The sequence below is a fragment of the Pelodiscus sinensis genome, chromosome 18 (genome assembly GCF_052426305.1).
Source record: "Pelodiscus sinensis isolate ZL-2025 chromosome 18, ASM5242630v1, whole genome shotgun sequence".
NCBI classification, from domain to species: domain Eukaryota; kingdom Metazoa; phylum Chordata; order Testudines; family Trionychidae; genus Pelodiscus; species Pelodiscus sinensis.
Genome location: NC_143069.1, coordinates 13,865,553 through 13,879,311, shown reverse-complemented (window position 1 = coordinate 13,879,311; position 13,759 = coordinate 13,865,553). Strand labels below are relative to the sequence as shown.

The window sequence follows — 13,759 nt, the reverse complement described above, 5'->3', positions numbered from 1 at the left end:
TGGTCCCCAACACGGTGCCCGCATTTGTATGCGCCCGCCAAGTGCTCAGGGCTGGCCTGGCCCCGGGCACGTGGCGCATGTGCGGTGCCGGAGCTGGGCCAGGGTGCATGGTGCACGGTGAGCGCCGGCCCCGGGGCGCCGCAGATTGGCTGCCCGCGCTATGGCCACGTGGTGCATGGGGGGAGCGCAGGCCCCAGGCGCGCGGCACTTGCAGGGTGCGCCAGCCCTGGGCGCACAGCGCTTGGAGAGCACCGGCCCCGGGCACGCGGTGCTTGGGGGGAGAGCGCCGGTCCTGGGTGCGCGGCGCTTGGCGGGGGGCCCGGCCCTGGGCGTGCGGTGCTTGTGGGGGGGGGGCGGCCCTGGGAATGTGTCTATGGGGGGGCCCCGCCCGGCAATGTGGCTATGGGGGGGTCCCCGCCCCCAGGTGCACAATGGGGGTCCCCGCACCAGGGCGCCCTGCGGGCAAACGGCCACGCCCCTTGGCGCCGGGAAACCTCAAATGGTTGGGGACCAGTGAATTAGGAGAAGCCGTTGGCTGCCTCCCCTGCCCCGCCCCATTCCTTCTTTTACATTCCCCTGCTCCCATGGGGGTCACGCTGCCCCCCTTTGAGAGCTGATGCTGAAAAGTGCTGGGAAAGCTCGGGGCGATTATCTGCCTGACCCCGGTGAATAGGAGCTGGCAAAGGCCCTGAAGTGTGACAGACCCTGGAGCTGTGACCGGCCCTTTCACCCAGCAGGATGTGCCGAATGCCCCAGAGGACCAAGGGATGGTGGGCGTGGCACTTCAAGCACACCTTGATTTTCTTCTGTCAGGGCTGGGGCATCGGACCGTCCAGGCTGGGTTCCTGTGATTTCCCGCGCGTGCTGGGTGGATGGTTTCCTGTCCAGTGCAGATTGCTGCTGGTGCGGGACCTCTGCATATAAACGCTGGGTAAGTCCTGGTGGGTTTTTAATGGGCACTGCCATGTGGTTTGGTAACTCAGGGTGCCCCTGTATAAAACTATGGGACACCAACATCTTGAATACTGTGTACAGATGTGGTCTCCTCACCTCAAAACAGATATTTTGGCCTTGGAAAGGGTTCAGAAAAGGGCAACTAACATGATTAGGGGTTTGAAACGGGTCCCATATGAAGAGAGGTTAAAGCGATAGGACTTTTCAGTTTAGAAAAGAGGAGATTGAGGGGGGATATGATAGAGGTCTATAAAAACATGAGTGGTGTGGAGAGGGTGAATCAAGAAAAGTGATTTATTAGTTCCCATAATAGAAGAACTAGAGGACACCAAATGAAGTTAATGGGTAGCAGGTTTAAAACTAATAAAAGAAAGTTCTTCTTCACACAGGGTGTAGACAACCTGTGGAACTCCTTGCCAGAGGAGACTGTGAAGGCTAGAACTATAACAGGATTTAAAGAGAAGCTAGATAATTTCACGGAGGTTAGGTCCATAAAAGGCCATTAGCCAGGAGATAGAAATAGTATCCCTGGCCTCTGTTTGTGGAAGGCTGGAGAAGGATGGCAGGAGACAAATCGCTTGATCATTGTCTTTGGTCAACCCTCTTTGGGGCACCTGGTGCTGGCCACTGTCAGCAGACAGGCTACCCAGTACTGCCGTTCTTATGTTAGGGTTCTTGGTTGGGGCACAGGGCAGAGCCCATCGGTTCAGAGCTGCTAAGAGCAGAGTTATTTGCACTTACGTCCCAGCCAGACTCCCTCTATCCCCTAACACAGGGCTGGGGGGATCCTTTTTTGGGTCGGGGGGCCACAGAGAAATCCGTCGGGCCTTGTAGGAGTTGGGCGGCAGGAGTGGAGCTTAGTGCCTACGGGGCCAAGGGAAACAGAGAGGGCACCATGTCCACAGGGCCGGGGTGCCATTTTCCCTAGGGCCTCCGGGGGGGTGGGGGGGGAGTGTGTCTTTGGTCTAGGAGCCAGGGCCCACCAAAGATGAATCCGACCCAGGCTCTGGTACATCTCTGAAGCGCTGCCGGCCGGTTCCCCCACCTCTTGGTCCTCAACCCAACTAGACCCGCTTCCCGGCGGCCGGTTCCCCCCCACCCCCTCTCTTCCAGCCAGTCCCGCCCCCCTCCCCCCCGGCCCCTGCTGTTCGGTATTTTTTTTAAACCATCTGGTAACCCAAGCAGGTGGGGGTGAAAAGGGCACAGAACTGCCCGCAGAGGCGCGTCTGGGAATGAGATGCTGCTCTAACATCTTCGCCTCTGTTCACTTCCAGCCCCTGCCTCGTGGCGCTGGCCCCCCGTGTCTTTATTGGCAGCCAAGCTTTTAAACAGTTCAGGTGTGGATGGGTGATCTGGAGGAGATGCTCTTGTTTCCAGGACCTGGTACACAATTCATTCTACCCCTGCTGGCTCCTCTCTTCGGGTATGTCTACACTACAGCGCTAGTTCGAACTAAGCTAATTCGAACTAACGCGTCTAGAACTAAAAACTAGTTTTGCTAATTCGAACTAGCAAGTCCACATTGAGTGGACTCTGAACAGGGCTTAAGGATGGCCGGAAGCAGTGCCAGCAGGGCATCAGAGGAGGACTGAGAGCGTGGAGATGCAGTCTCAGGCTAGCCGAGGGCTGCGCTTAAAGGGTCCCGACCCCCACCCCGGACAGACAGTTCTAAGGGGTGCCCCGCTTGAAAACCAGTCCTGGCTTGGATTGCCCGGCGTACCCACACTGGGCACATCACACCACTCGGCCATCAGCCCGGCTGCACTTGCCGCAGGCTGCCATCTGGGGAGAGGGGGTAATCGGGGGGCTGCAGGAGAGCTTCCACCCCCAGAAGCCTGCAGAGCCAGCCCAGTCCTCCCAATCGGGGGCTTGTACCCCATTCCTCCCTCACCTCCTTCCACTTACCCTTCCCTAGCCCCCCTTCTTATTGATGTACAAAATAAAGATAACGTTTCTTCCAACATTGACTCTGTCTTTATTGAACAAAACTGGGGGAGACTGGGAAAAGGAGGTGGGAGAGGGGAAGATTAAGGCTGGGAGAGGGGAGGGCAACTAACATGATAAGGGGTTGGGAACAGGTCCCAGATGAAGAGAGGCTACAGAGACTGGGACTGTTCAGCTTAGAAAAGAGGAGACGGAGGGGGGACAGGCTAGAGGTCTCTAAAAGCAGGGGTTGGGTGGAGAGGGTGCATTCAGAAAAGTTCTTCATGAGTTCCCATAAAGAAGGACTAGAGGACACCAAAGGAAAGGACTGGGTAGCAGGCTTGAAACTAGTAAGAGAAAGTTGTTGTTCTTGACAAAGCAAATAGTTAACCGGTGGAACTCCTTGCTGCAGGAGGCTGTGAAGGCTACAACTAGAACAGAGTTTAAAGGGAAGTGAGATCAAGTCATGGAGGTTGGGTCCATGGAGTAGTCTTAGCCAGGGGGTAGGAGTGGTGTCCCTGCCCAAAGTTTGTGCAAGGCTGGAAAGGGATGGCACGAGACAAATGGCTTGGTCACTGTCTTTGGTCCATCCCCTCCACGGTCCCTAGGGTTGGCCGCTGTCGGCAGACAGGCTACTGGGCTAGATGGACCTTTGGTCTGACCCAGGACGGCCATTGTAAGCTCAGGGCTCAGGGTCGGGGGTCTCAGTGGACCCCCTTGATTTTCATGCAAACCTGCTCCTGGGTGGCCAGGCTGGCAGCTCTCCTGCCCTAGATGGCCACTTTCCTGTGCCTAGTGCGGAGATCGTGGACGAGGTCCACGATGTCCGCACTAGCCCAGGAATGTACCCGCCTCTTGCGGTCCCGGGCAAGCTTCCGGGAGCCGCCAGCCTGGTCCCGGGAAGAGGGGGTGGGCTGGGGGACATCGGGTGGGTGGCTCTGTGCCGTGCCAGGTGCAGGGTCTGCTGGCTGGGTGCTAGCAGGCTTGCACCTGGCACGGGCACCGTAGCCAGCCCGTGCCCCTTTAAGAGTTCCGGGGCCGGGAGGGGGGCATAGAGTTTCCCTGGTGTTGGCCAGAGTGGCCACCAGGGAAACTTGGGGAGGGCTAGCCTCCCACTAGTTCGAATTAAGGGGCTACACAGCCCTTAATTCGAACTAGTAAGTTCGAACTAGGCTTAAGCCTCGTAAAATGAGGTTTTCCTAGTTCGAACTAAGCGCTCCGCTAGTTCGATTCAAATTCGAACTAGCGGAGCGTTAGTGTAGCGGCTATGAATGTTAGTTCGAACTAACGTCCGTTAGTTCGAACTAACATTGTAGTGTAGACATACCCTTCCATCCTTAGCCAAAGAGGAACAAGCCAGTTAGCCCAGGGAAATAAAAGAAAGGGAGAGCGGTGACGGAAAACCCTGTGTCTGTCATTTTTTCAAATGATCTATCTTGCCTAAAAGCCTGTCAGGGATTGGGCTCTGTTGCAGGAGGTGCTGGCGAAACACTCCGTGGATTTGGGTGCTACAATTCCTGAGTGTCGTCCGCCTTCCTGCCCCCTCCCCCCACTGAAGCGCTTTGGAAGGATCACAAAGGACAGAGACCTGCCTTTTGAAAATCCGACTCCCCACCGGTGTCTCAAGACAGGCGGCTCTCTCTCGCCAAAAACGGAGGCAGCAGCGTGGGATGACAGGCAGCCAGGTCGCAAGGGGAGGTGCTTTTTAGACCAGTTCCCTCCTGGCACTCCGTACTGCTGCCTCTGTATCAGAGGCAGCAGCACAAGCTGGCAGCAGCCCTTGCCTGGGGGCTGGGTCTGAGCTTCTGGACCTGGTGCAAACTGGAACTGAGCGAGGCTGCCTGCCTGCCTGGCTCCTAACACACTGTAAATGCAGAGCCGCAGAGGGGGTAGGTCCCGCACCCAGCGCTAGCCAGGACTGAGACAGCTGGCCCCTGGGGACTATCGAAAAGTCAAGTAACCGATAAGAAATCATGAGGTTAATTGACTACTCAGTGAATATCTAACGTCCCTAATCCCTTTTCATAGTTCCCCTCTGGACTCTCTCTCCTAAAGCATGGCCCTGAGATCTGGACACAGTGCTCCAGCTGAGGCCTCCTCCGTGCCAAATAGCTAGGAGAGTGACTTCCCATGTCTGCCGTACGTCTCCTACCACGCCCCAGGGCTATGCCCTCTTACTGAAGGGCTTTGTGTCTGAGATCGCTTCTCTCCTAGGCTACGTCTACACAACGAGTTTTTTTGGCAACAAATATGCTAACGAGGGACTCTATGACACGCAATGTCATTTGCATATTTTCTGCCGATCCGTTTTTGTGCTCGGGGTTTGTGCGCAAAACCAAGCCATGTGGATGTTTACTTTTTGTGCAAAAAACCCCCTTTTCCCACAAGATCCCTATTTCTGCAAAAAGGCCGACCGATCTTGTGCAAAAAGGGGCTTTTGCCTAAAAAGAAAACATCCACATGGCTTGTTTTTGTGTGTTCTTGCGAAAAAACTTGTTGCGCGTCTACACTCTACGTGTGTTCTTGCAGAAGTAAATTTGCAGTAAAGCATCAGAGAACAGGGCTCCTTGCACAGGAGTTATTCCTCTCCCGACGATGACTAAGCCCCCTTTGTGCAAGAGCCGTTGTGCAAGAAGGCAGCGTGGACGGGCACCAGGGGCTTCTTGAGCAAGACACTTTTATGGCTAAAATGACCATCAGAGCTTTCTTGCACAAGAGAGCGTTCACACTGCCATGGACGCTCTTGTGCAAAAGCCCATGGCAGGGTGGAGGCACTCTTGCACGAGACCTTTTGCGCAAGAACTCCGGCGTGAAACAGCTCTCGTGCAAGAAGCCTGCAGTGTAGGGCAGGGAGCAGCCTATGAGGGAGGGGGAGGGACCCCTAGTAATGGCTCAAACTTCCCAGGGGGGTGGCCAGAGGCAGGACATTTGCCTGGCAGGGTGAGGGGGGGGCGGTGACCTCACAGGGGCTTTGGGCAGCCCTCAGCATATAAGGCAAAGGGCAGGTGGGGAGGTGGTGACCTCACAGAGGGACCCACATCTCAGGCTGATAAAAGCGGGGGGCGGGCCCAGGGGACTTTGGAGACCCCCGGTTGCTTTAGCTCTGGTGCGTCTCCTCCTCACGGTTCCTTCGCGTTCTGTGAGTTCCACATCCCGACACCTTTGTGTAGAAGGTAAGAGCCCCCAGGGGTTGGATCCCGCCCGGGGCCGGCTGGGTTCCAGGCAGGCCCAGCCCTCGGTCAAGGGCCAGAAGGTGATTCCTCACCTGGGCTGCGTCCTTAGCGCCACTGGGGCTTTCTCCTGGTTGGTTTCCCTTTTCCTCCATCCCCCCACATTTCTGCTCTGTTCTTGCCTCCTCTGTGACCTTCCCTTGCTGCCTCCCCCAGCTTGGGACCCAACAGACTAGCTGAAGGACGGGGGGTGGTTTGCAGGAGCCGTGGGGTGGGGGATGCAGCCCCCATTGTGGGGACTGGGGAGGTGGGGCTGGAACAAGTCTATGCCGGTGTCTTTGGGGAGAACGCTCCACCCCCCACACCTTAGATTCTCCCCTGATTGGCCAAGAAGGGGCTGTTGATGGGCAGGAGACTCGTGGAATGAGGAGTAACGGTAGTTTGAACTAGGAAGCCTAGTTCGAACTACCTAGTTCGTGCCCCGTGTAGCCGCGCTGCCCGGGGTTCGAACGAGCGGGGTTTTAAAAATGGCGGCTCCCCGCTTATGCAAATGAAGCCCGGGAAATTCAAATCCCGGGCTTCATTTGCAAGTGCGGTATGCCTACATTACCCTCCTAGTTCGAACTAGCGGGGTAGTGTAGACATACCCTCAGGTCCTTGCAGTGCCTGTGCAAGACCGAACCGATAAGCAAGGGGCCATTTGGGGGCTGGGGGCAGTCGCTCTGGGGAGCTGGAACCCCTGGATTTCGTTCATCAGGCTGTGCCCCAAGCTCCCCTTTGCTCCCCTCATTTCCAGCATGGCCAAACGTTTTCGGCTGTGGTTCAAGAAAGCCCTGAAGATGGCCCCAGGGCCGGTGGGGAGCAGCTTCTCCGTCCCCGCGGGCGGGGAAGCTGGATCCCACCAGCTCGGGGCGACTCGCCCACCGGCCAGGCCCCCCCGGACCTGGCTCCAGAGGCGGCTGGGCAGGCGGGACCCAGCCCAGCGGGGGAGACGAGTAGGGTGGCTCCGGGGCCTCCTCTGTGGAGAGAAACACCTGCCCCGGGAGCCCAGCCCCCATTACCACCAGGGGGCATCGCCCTGCCCGGCCCCCGGGGACCTGCCAGTCTCCGGGAGCCCCCAGCCCGTCGCTCCCCGCACCAGCCCCTGCAGCTGTGGGTCCAGGTCCATCAGCAGCAGCGCCTGGGCCTCCAGCTGCAGCCGGGCCACCTCCTGCAGCCGCTCAGACCCAGGTGAGGGGCCGTGAACACGCTGGGCCCAGGGGCTCACCCAGTACCCGGGGGGAGGGGCAGCCCCAGTGTCTGCCCCGCAGCCAGGGCAATGGATGGGGGCGGGGGCTGCTTGGCTCTCTTGTTCCTGGTGGGGGCTCTGCTGAGAGCATTGGCAGATGTGAGGGTGGCAGGGGGATGGGTCCCTGCGAGGGGCGTGTGGGGCCCAACCTGCCCTGGGTCCCTGACATGGGGGCGCGTGACCCCTGCTGGCCGCTGGAGTCACCCTGGTCCCTTCCCTCCCGCACAGAGCCCCCCTGCGCCTCGGCGGAGCTCTGCCAGGAGCGGATGGACTCCCGGGTGGAGGAAGGGGCCATCTACGACATCGAAGAGCAGCTCCACACCCGGGACACGGTAGGAACCTTCTCCACACGGGGGGGACCCGAGATTGTCCGGCCCCTTCCCAGAACGTCCCCCCCCCCCAAGCTGGGGGCTCTTGTCTCTCTGGGGTGCAGAGCCCAGCCGCCCTGCAGCGGTTCCTCTTGGCCATCCCCCTCGCCTGCCTCGCCGCCCTCCAAAGGGGCGAGGACACCCTGGCGCCGCGCTGCTGCAAGGACACCATGATGGCCAGGATCGTTGTAAGCGAGTCGCGGCAGCCGGGAGGAGGGAAGGGGATATGTGGGGTGGACAGGGGTCTGCCTGGGCCATGGCGGCGGGTGGGGGTGCTGGAAACGGGATGGGTGGAGCCAGGAGGGCTGGAGGTGGACATGGGGAGGGTGGGTGGGGATGCTGGAGGAGGGAGGGACACAGAAATGGGGCAGGTCTGGGGTGCTGTACAGGAAGGGGGATTCGGGACAGGGAGGGGTCTCCCCGGGCCATGGGGGGCTGGAAGGCAGCCGAGCGGGCTGCTGGGGATGCGCCTGGGGAGCAGGGATGAGGAGGTTCAGAGGCTGGTCACCAGGGCAGGGAGGGGCAGGAGACGGCCTGGGGACAAGGATTGAGCTGGTCCCGGTTTGGGAGGGGGGTGCTGGGAGGGGCCCTGTGTCGGGCAGGGGGGCTACAGGGCAGCGGGAGGCAGTGGGGTTGGATCCTGCTGGGTGGGGGCGCTGGCCGTGTGAGCGTCTCTTGGGGGCCCAGCCTCACACGCCCCTTTGTCCCCTTGGGTCTCCCAGGAGATCATGGAGGACTCGCCCCCCCCGCTGGTCTTGGCCGACTGCCTCAACGCCGCCTGCAGCCTCAGGTACCGACCCCCCCCCCCCGCCGACTCCCCCCAGAGCAGATCCCCTGGCCAGGGAGTGGGAAAGTCTCTGTCTCCTGCTGCTCAATTAACAGCCTCTGCCCCTCTCTCCTGCCAGCACCTTGCAGCCTCCCCTGCGGGCCCAGCTCCTGAGCCCCCTGCTGACGGCGGCCGTGGGACAGACAGTGTCTGGGGACTGGCAGCAGGAGCCCATCCACACTCAGGTACGTCCCTCCGGGCCCTGCTCCCGGGCTGGGCTGGAGCTCCAGAGAGGAGGGGGGGGGCAGAGGGAGGGAAGAAGCTGCAGGTTTGGATCCTTCCCTCCAGGGTTCCCGTTGCTCTCCCGGGGGGCCCGTCCCTTCCATGCCCAGCCTGGGCTCCTCCCTGCTCTGCGAGGCGGCTCAGACCCTGCTCTAGGCTGGACCCCGGAGCCAGCGGGTGGCCTGGATTCCCCAACCCCAACCCCCCTCTGACCCAGGGCTCCCCCTTGTCTTGCAGCAGTTCATCCGGGCCCTTCCCTACGACCTCCAGGCCCTACTGGCGAGCCTCCTCGCCGAGTCCCCAGACACCGCCCGGCTGCAGCTCATAATGGAGGTGAGCCCCGTGGGGGACGGGGCCATTGTCCCTGCTTCCTCGGGGGGGGGCCGAGAGAGGAGCAGTGTCAGTGGCTGGGGGGGGCACAGTCCGAGAGGAGCCCCAGGCTCTGCCCAGAACCGGCACCTCCCTACGGGTCCTGACCTGCCTCTTTCCCCCCCAGCACCTGAGCCCGTGGCTGGAGTCCCGCCTGCCCCAGGAGCGAGCCAGGGCCCTTGGCAGCACCACGGCCCTGCTGGGAGTCGCCACCACCCTCCCGGGGTTTGACGTAAGTGACCTCGGAGCCGGGGGGGTCTGGGGCTGCAGGGCGCGGGGCTGGGAGCGTCCCCGGGAGGCAGAGGCAGGGCCGGGAATGGGCCGGGAATGGGCCGCGTTCTCCTTTCCCCGGGGAGGGGCGACCCTGGGCCCTTCAGGGGGGCTCTTGAGGGACTGGGCCCCAGACTGGGGAGTGGCCGTCAGTGGATCCCCTTGTTCCACCCCCGGAGTGACCCTTCAGTCGGGGCCATTGCTCAGGGTTGTCTCCTCGCAAGGCCGGCCCCGCCCCGCCCCGGGAGGTGTCTCTGTCCGTCCCCCGAGCTCAGACCCGCCTCGGCGGCCGTTTGCATGGGATGTGCAGCCCCAGGATGCTGAGGGACCCCCCCTCTTCTCTCCCCTCAGAACTCCGCCGACTGGCCGAGGATGGGTCACCACGTGGCCCAGCTGGGCCTTTTTATTTCGGACCCATCCGAAGACGTCAGCCGGCTGGCCCGGGAGGGGGTGCACAGCCTGTATCAACTCCTCCTGCACCACAGGGGTAAGGAACCCAGCCGGGACCTGGGCCCCAGGGACACCCTGAGGGTGCCGGCGGCGGGGGGAGGGGACCCAGCCCTTTTCCCCCAGACTGGCCCAAGGGGGGATGCGTCCCTCTGTGTTCCCCTCCTTCTGCCCCCTGTGCCCCTCCATTTGCCCAGGGATGCCTGCAGGGACCCGTGGGAGGGGAAGGGCTCAGACCTGCCAGCAGAATGACCCTGTTGTGTCTCTTGCAGGCCTCAACATCCACCAGGCAGAGGACCTGTGGTGCAGACACTACTACAAAGAAAGATGGGTCCTGGCTCACAGCAACAGCGTGAGGGTGGGAGAGGTAAGGACGCGCTGCCAGGGCAGGGCAGGGCTCGGGGGTGGGGCTGGCTGGGGCCCTCGTGGGGGTAGGAGGGTCTTGGGGGCAGGAGGAAGCTGTGACCTGGGGCAGGGGTTGGGGTGCCGGGTGAGGAGAGCGTCTGGGTGCAGGGTCTGGAAGGGAGTTTGGGGGAGGAGGAAGCTGTTTTAGCCCCAGGAGTTGGGGCCGGGCTCTGGGCCGTCAGCTGAAACCTCCTGTGCTCTTGATTCCAGGTCTTTGGGCAGCTCTTCACAGCAGAGCAGGAGAACTGCTTTTTGGACAAGGCTCTGCTCGCTGCCCGCTCCCCCCTGCGGCGCCACAGCCAGGCCGGGCTGGTCCTGGCCCACGCCCTGCATGGGCAGGCCCATCAGCTCCTGGAATACATGGTGAGCAGCCGGAGCAGATCAGGAGAGTGGGGCAGGGCCAGGGTCTCCTTCCCATCCCCTCAGGGAGTCCCCCGCCCCTTTCCTCAGGCTGCCCCCACCCCACGTCCCTGCTGGCAGAATCCCTCCTGCCCCTGCGAGCGTCCCTGGGGGTGGGGGAGGCTCTGAACACAGAAACTGTCCTAGGAGGCGGGAGGGGGCCGAGGTGTCAGGAGCTCTGGGGGGTCAGGAGCTCACCCTGCGGGCCTGACGGGGGGTGACCAGAGAGCAGGGGGGAGGAGGGTGGAAATGCTGGGGGGCCAGTTCCCCTGAGTCCCCAGGGATGAATGTGACGGATTCTGCTTCCCTTGCAGCAGGAAGACACCCAGTGAGAGCAGCAAGAGCTGAGGAGCCAGCAGCTGCGTCCCCCTCCCCCCAACCCTCCCAATTGTATTGAATTGTATTTACATTCTCATTAAACAATGTTTCAAAAAACATTTGGATCAGGCTTGGTCAATAATTTGTAATGGGGGGGCCATTTTGGCAACTGATCAAGGGCCACATTTCTACCGAGGGCTTTGGGGTCTGGGACGGGGTGGTTGGGTGCAGAAGGGAGCTTAGGGGTGGAGCCTGGGTGCAGGGGGGGGGTATGATCTGGGGCGGTGGATAGGGGTGCAGGGTCCAGGAGGGGGTATGGGCGCAGGAGAGGACTCTGGCCTGGGGGAGGGGATCTAGAGGGGTGCAGGGTCAGGGAGGGAGCTGTGACCTGGGTGAAGGGGGAGCAGAAGGTTTGGGGGAGGGGGTGCGGGTGCCAGAGAGGAGTCTGGCCTGGGGGAGGGGTGTCGGGGGGGTGCAGGGTCAGGGAGGGAGCTGTGACCTGGGTGAAGGGGGAGCAGAGGGTTTGGGGGAGGGGGTGCGGGTGCCAGAGAGGAGTCTGGCCTGGGGGAGGGGTGTCGGGGGGTGCAGGGTCAGGGAGGGAGCTGTGATCTGAGGGAATGGGGGACGCAGGTTCAGGTGGTCACCTGGGACAGGCAGTCGGGGAGGGGACGTGGGCGCCAGGGGCAGGCTCTGGCTGCGGAGGTGCCTACCTAGGCAGCTGCGTATGGGGGAGCCCGACTGTCACCTGAGGGGATGGGGGAGCTCAATTTTCAACTGTGGGGAATGGAGGAAATACTGTGGAGTGGAGGGAGCGAGATGGGGGGGGCTGAATTGTTCCCGGAGGGGAGATCTCCCTGGCTTGGGGGGGGGGGGCGTTTCCAGCAAAGCCCTCACATAAGAGGGGGACAGACGGGGGGAGGGAGAGGACGGGGATGGGCAGGGCAGGTGGAAATGGGGAGGGGCAGGAGAAGGGAAGGGGGAGGAGATGGAGGAGAGCAGGGGATAGGAGTGGGGGCGGGGATGAGGAGCAGGACAGAGGCAGGGCAGTGGTGGTGATGGCTGAGCGATGAGAACAGCTCGCAGGGAGCTTAAAGCCAGCAGATGCTTTTCGGCAGAGTTGCCATTTGCCCTGGCGGCTTTGCCAGAATAGCTGTGCCAGCGGGGGGGGCGCGGGGGGGGGGCTTTTGCCACACACCCAAGCCAAGCCAGCTGTGGCGGCAAAGCCTTGTGATGTAACCTAAGCCCTTGGCAAGGTCGGGATCAACCTGCTCTGACAATTTCTCGGACCGGCGGGATGAGAAACAAGGATCGTGCAGGGAGATGGGGATGACTAGGAAGCGAATCCAGGTGTGGGGGGAATATCCTGGGTTGGAGGGTCAGTCGATACCCCCGCCTGCCACTGTCTGCCGGGGCTCTGCCCGCAAGATGGAACCAACAGCTGAGTTTGCTTTTCTGCCCCGTCGTGGGCACAAAAGGCCCAGAGCAGCCTCCTGCTATCTTGGAGGAAAGGGGCCAAAGTTCAGGAAGCAGGTGCCAGGCTGGGCTGGAATCCGCGAGCTCCGCTTTTGCTTTGCCCTTCCTGGAAGCTGGGCTGCAGGTTAGTGGCGGTTTCATCTCTGCTCTTGGGGTGTTTCTTGTGGGTTCCGAGTGTGGATCTGAGAGGGGCTGCGCAGGGGCCGTGTCAGGAACGTGCTGTAAGCGTTACAGCCCCTTCTGCGCAGGCTGGCTCCAGCCTCCCGTCTGTCTCCAAGCCCTGGGGGAGAGGCGGGAGGCCAGCAGCATGGCCTAGTGGAGGGGGCAGGGGGTTGGGTGTAAGAACTCCCGGGTTCTAATCTAATGCCACCTAGTGACTAAGGCACAGAGTTGTGTGTTAGACCCTTGCTCCTCAATTCTGCGCTCACTCTCGCGCTGGTGACCTTGGAGAGGCCTTTCAGGTCTCCCTTTCCCTGTCCATCAAAGGCAGGCAAGTGCGATGTAATGCCCTGGAGCAAGTGCTTTGGGACGTGTCGCACAAGTGTGCCTGGCTCACAAGCGTGTCAGCACAGGTGTGTAAAAGCGTGACGAAGGCTTTGAGATCAATGCCGAAGGCTTGTGAGGCTGTGGCTGGCCAAGTGACAGGGAAATGAAAGGTCAGAGTTTGGTCAGTTAGATTTTATGGTAATACACTGAGACGAAGCACTTTGGGCGTATATACGATAATGTCTTTCCAAGTGCGTTAGTTCAAGCCGTGTCCTAGGAGCCAAGAGGTGAGACAAACATGCTTGGTCCTGTCTCGGTGCAGGGGTGGACTAGATCAGTGCTTCTCGACCAGTGGTACGAGTCCCCTTAAAGGTACTCAAGAGATGTCTGGGGGACACGTCAACACAACTGAAATTTGGAGAAAACTGAATTTTAGTTTTCAGTTTGACAGCGCTTTATTCTTTTTGTACCTTTTACACCCAAAAATGCCATCGCCCGCCCGGCTACGATGCAGTTGTTTAAACAAATGTGTTGCAACGGTAGAAAAAAATTGTGTGTGTCTGAAAACTGTAGGTACTGGGGGTACTTACAAATTTTTTTAAAGGGGGTACATTATAAAAAAAGTTTGCGAAACACTGGACTAGATGACCTATCATGGTCCCTTCCACTCAGACTTTTCTATGATTCTGTGACAGGGGTGGGCGATAATTTTCAGAAGGGGGCCACTTAATGGATTTTGGTATGGGGTCAAAGGCCGGCTCCACCCACAGAAGGGGCGGAGCCTGAGGCAGAAGGGGCGGTGTTGTGGACTAGCCCACCCTCAGAGTTCTCCGCGGCTGAG

The 13,759-nt window shown here is 60.6% G+C and overlaps 1 protein-coding gene across 1 annotated transcript; it reads left to right on the top strand.

The window, feature by feature from the left end:
* The first annotated feature begins 6,822 nt into the window (after nucleotides 1–6,822).
* Nucleotides 6,823–12,657, top strand: LOC149523247 (uncharacterized). Its single transcript, XM_089770405.1, has 5 exons — nucleotides 6,823–7,667; nucleotides 7,769–7,891; nucleotides 8,426–8,493; nucleotides 8,609–8,714; nucleotides 12,622–12,657. Exons 1-5 carry the CDS (start codon nucleotides 7,452–7,454, stop codon nucleotides 12,655–12,657), a joined length of 549 nt encoding a protein of 182 aa, XP_089626531.1. The 5' UTR covers nucleotides 6,823–7,451.
* Nucleotides 12,658–13,759: the final 1,102 nt, after the last annotated feature.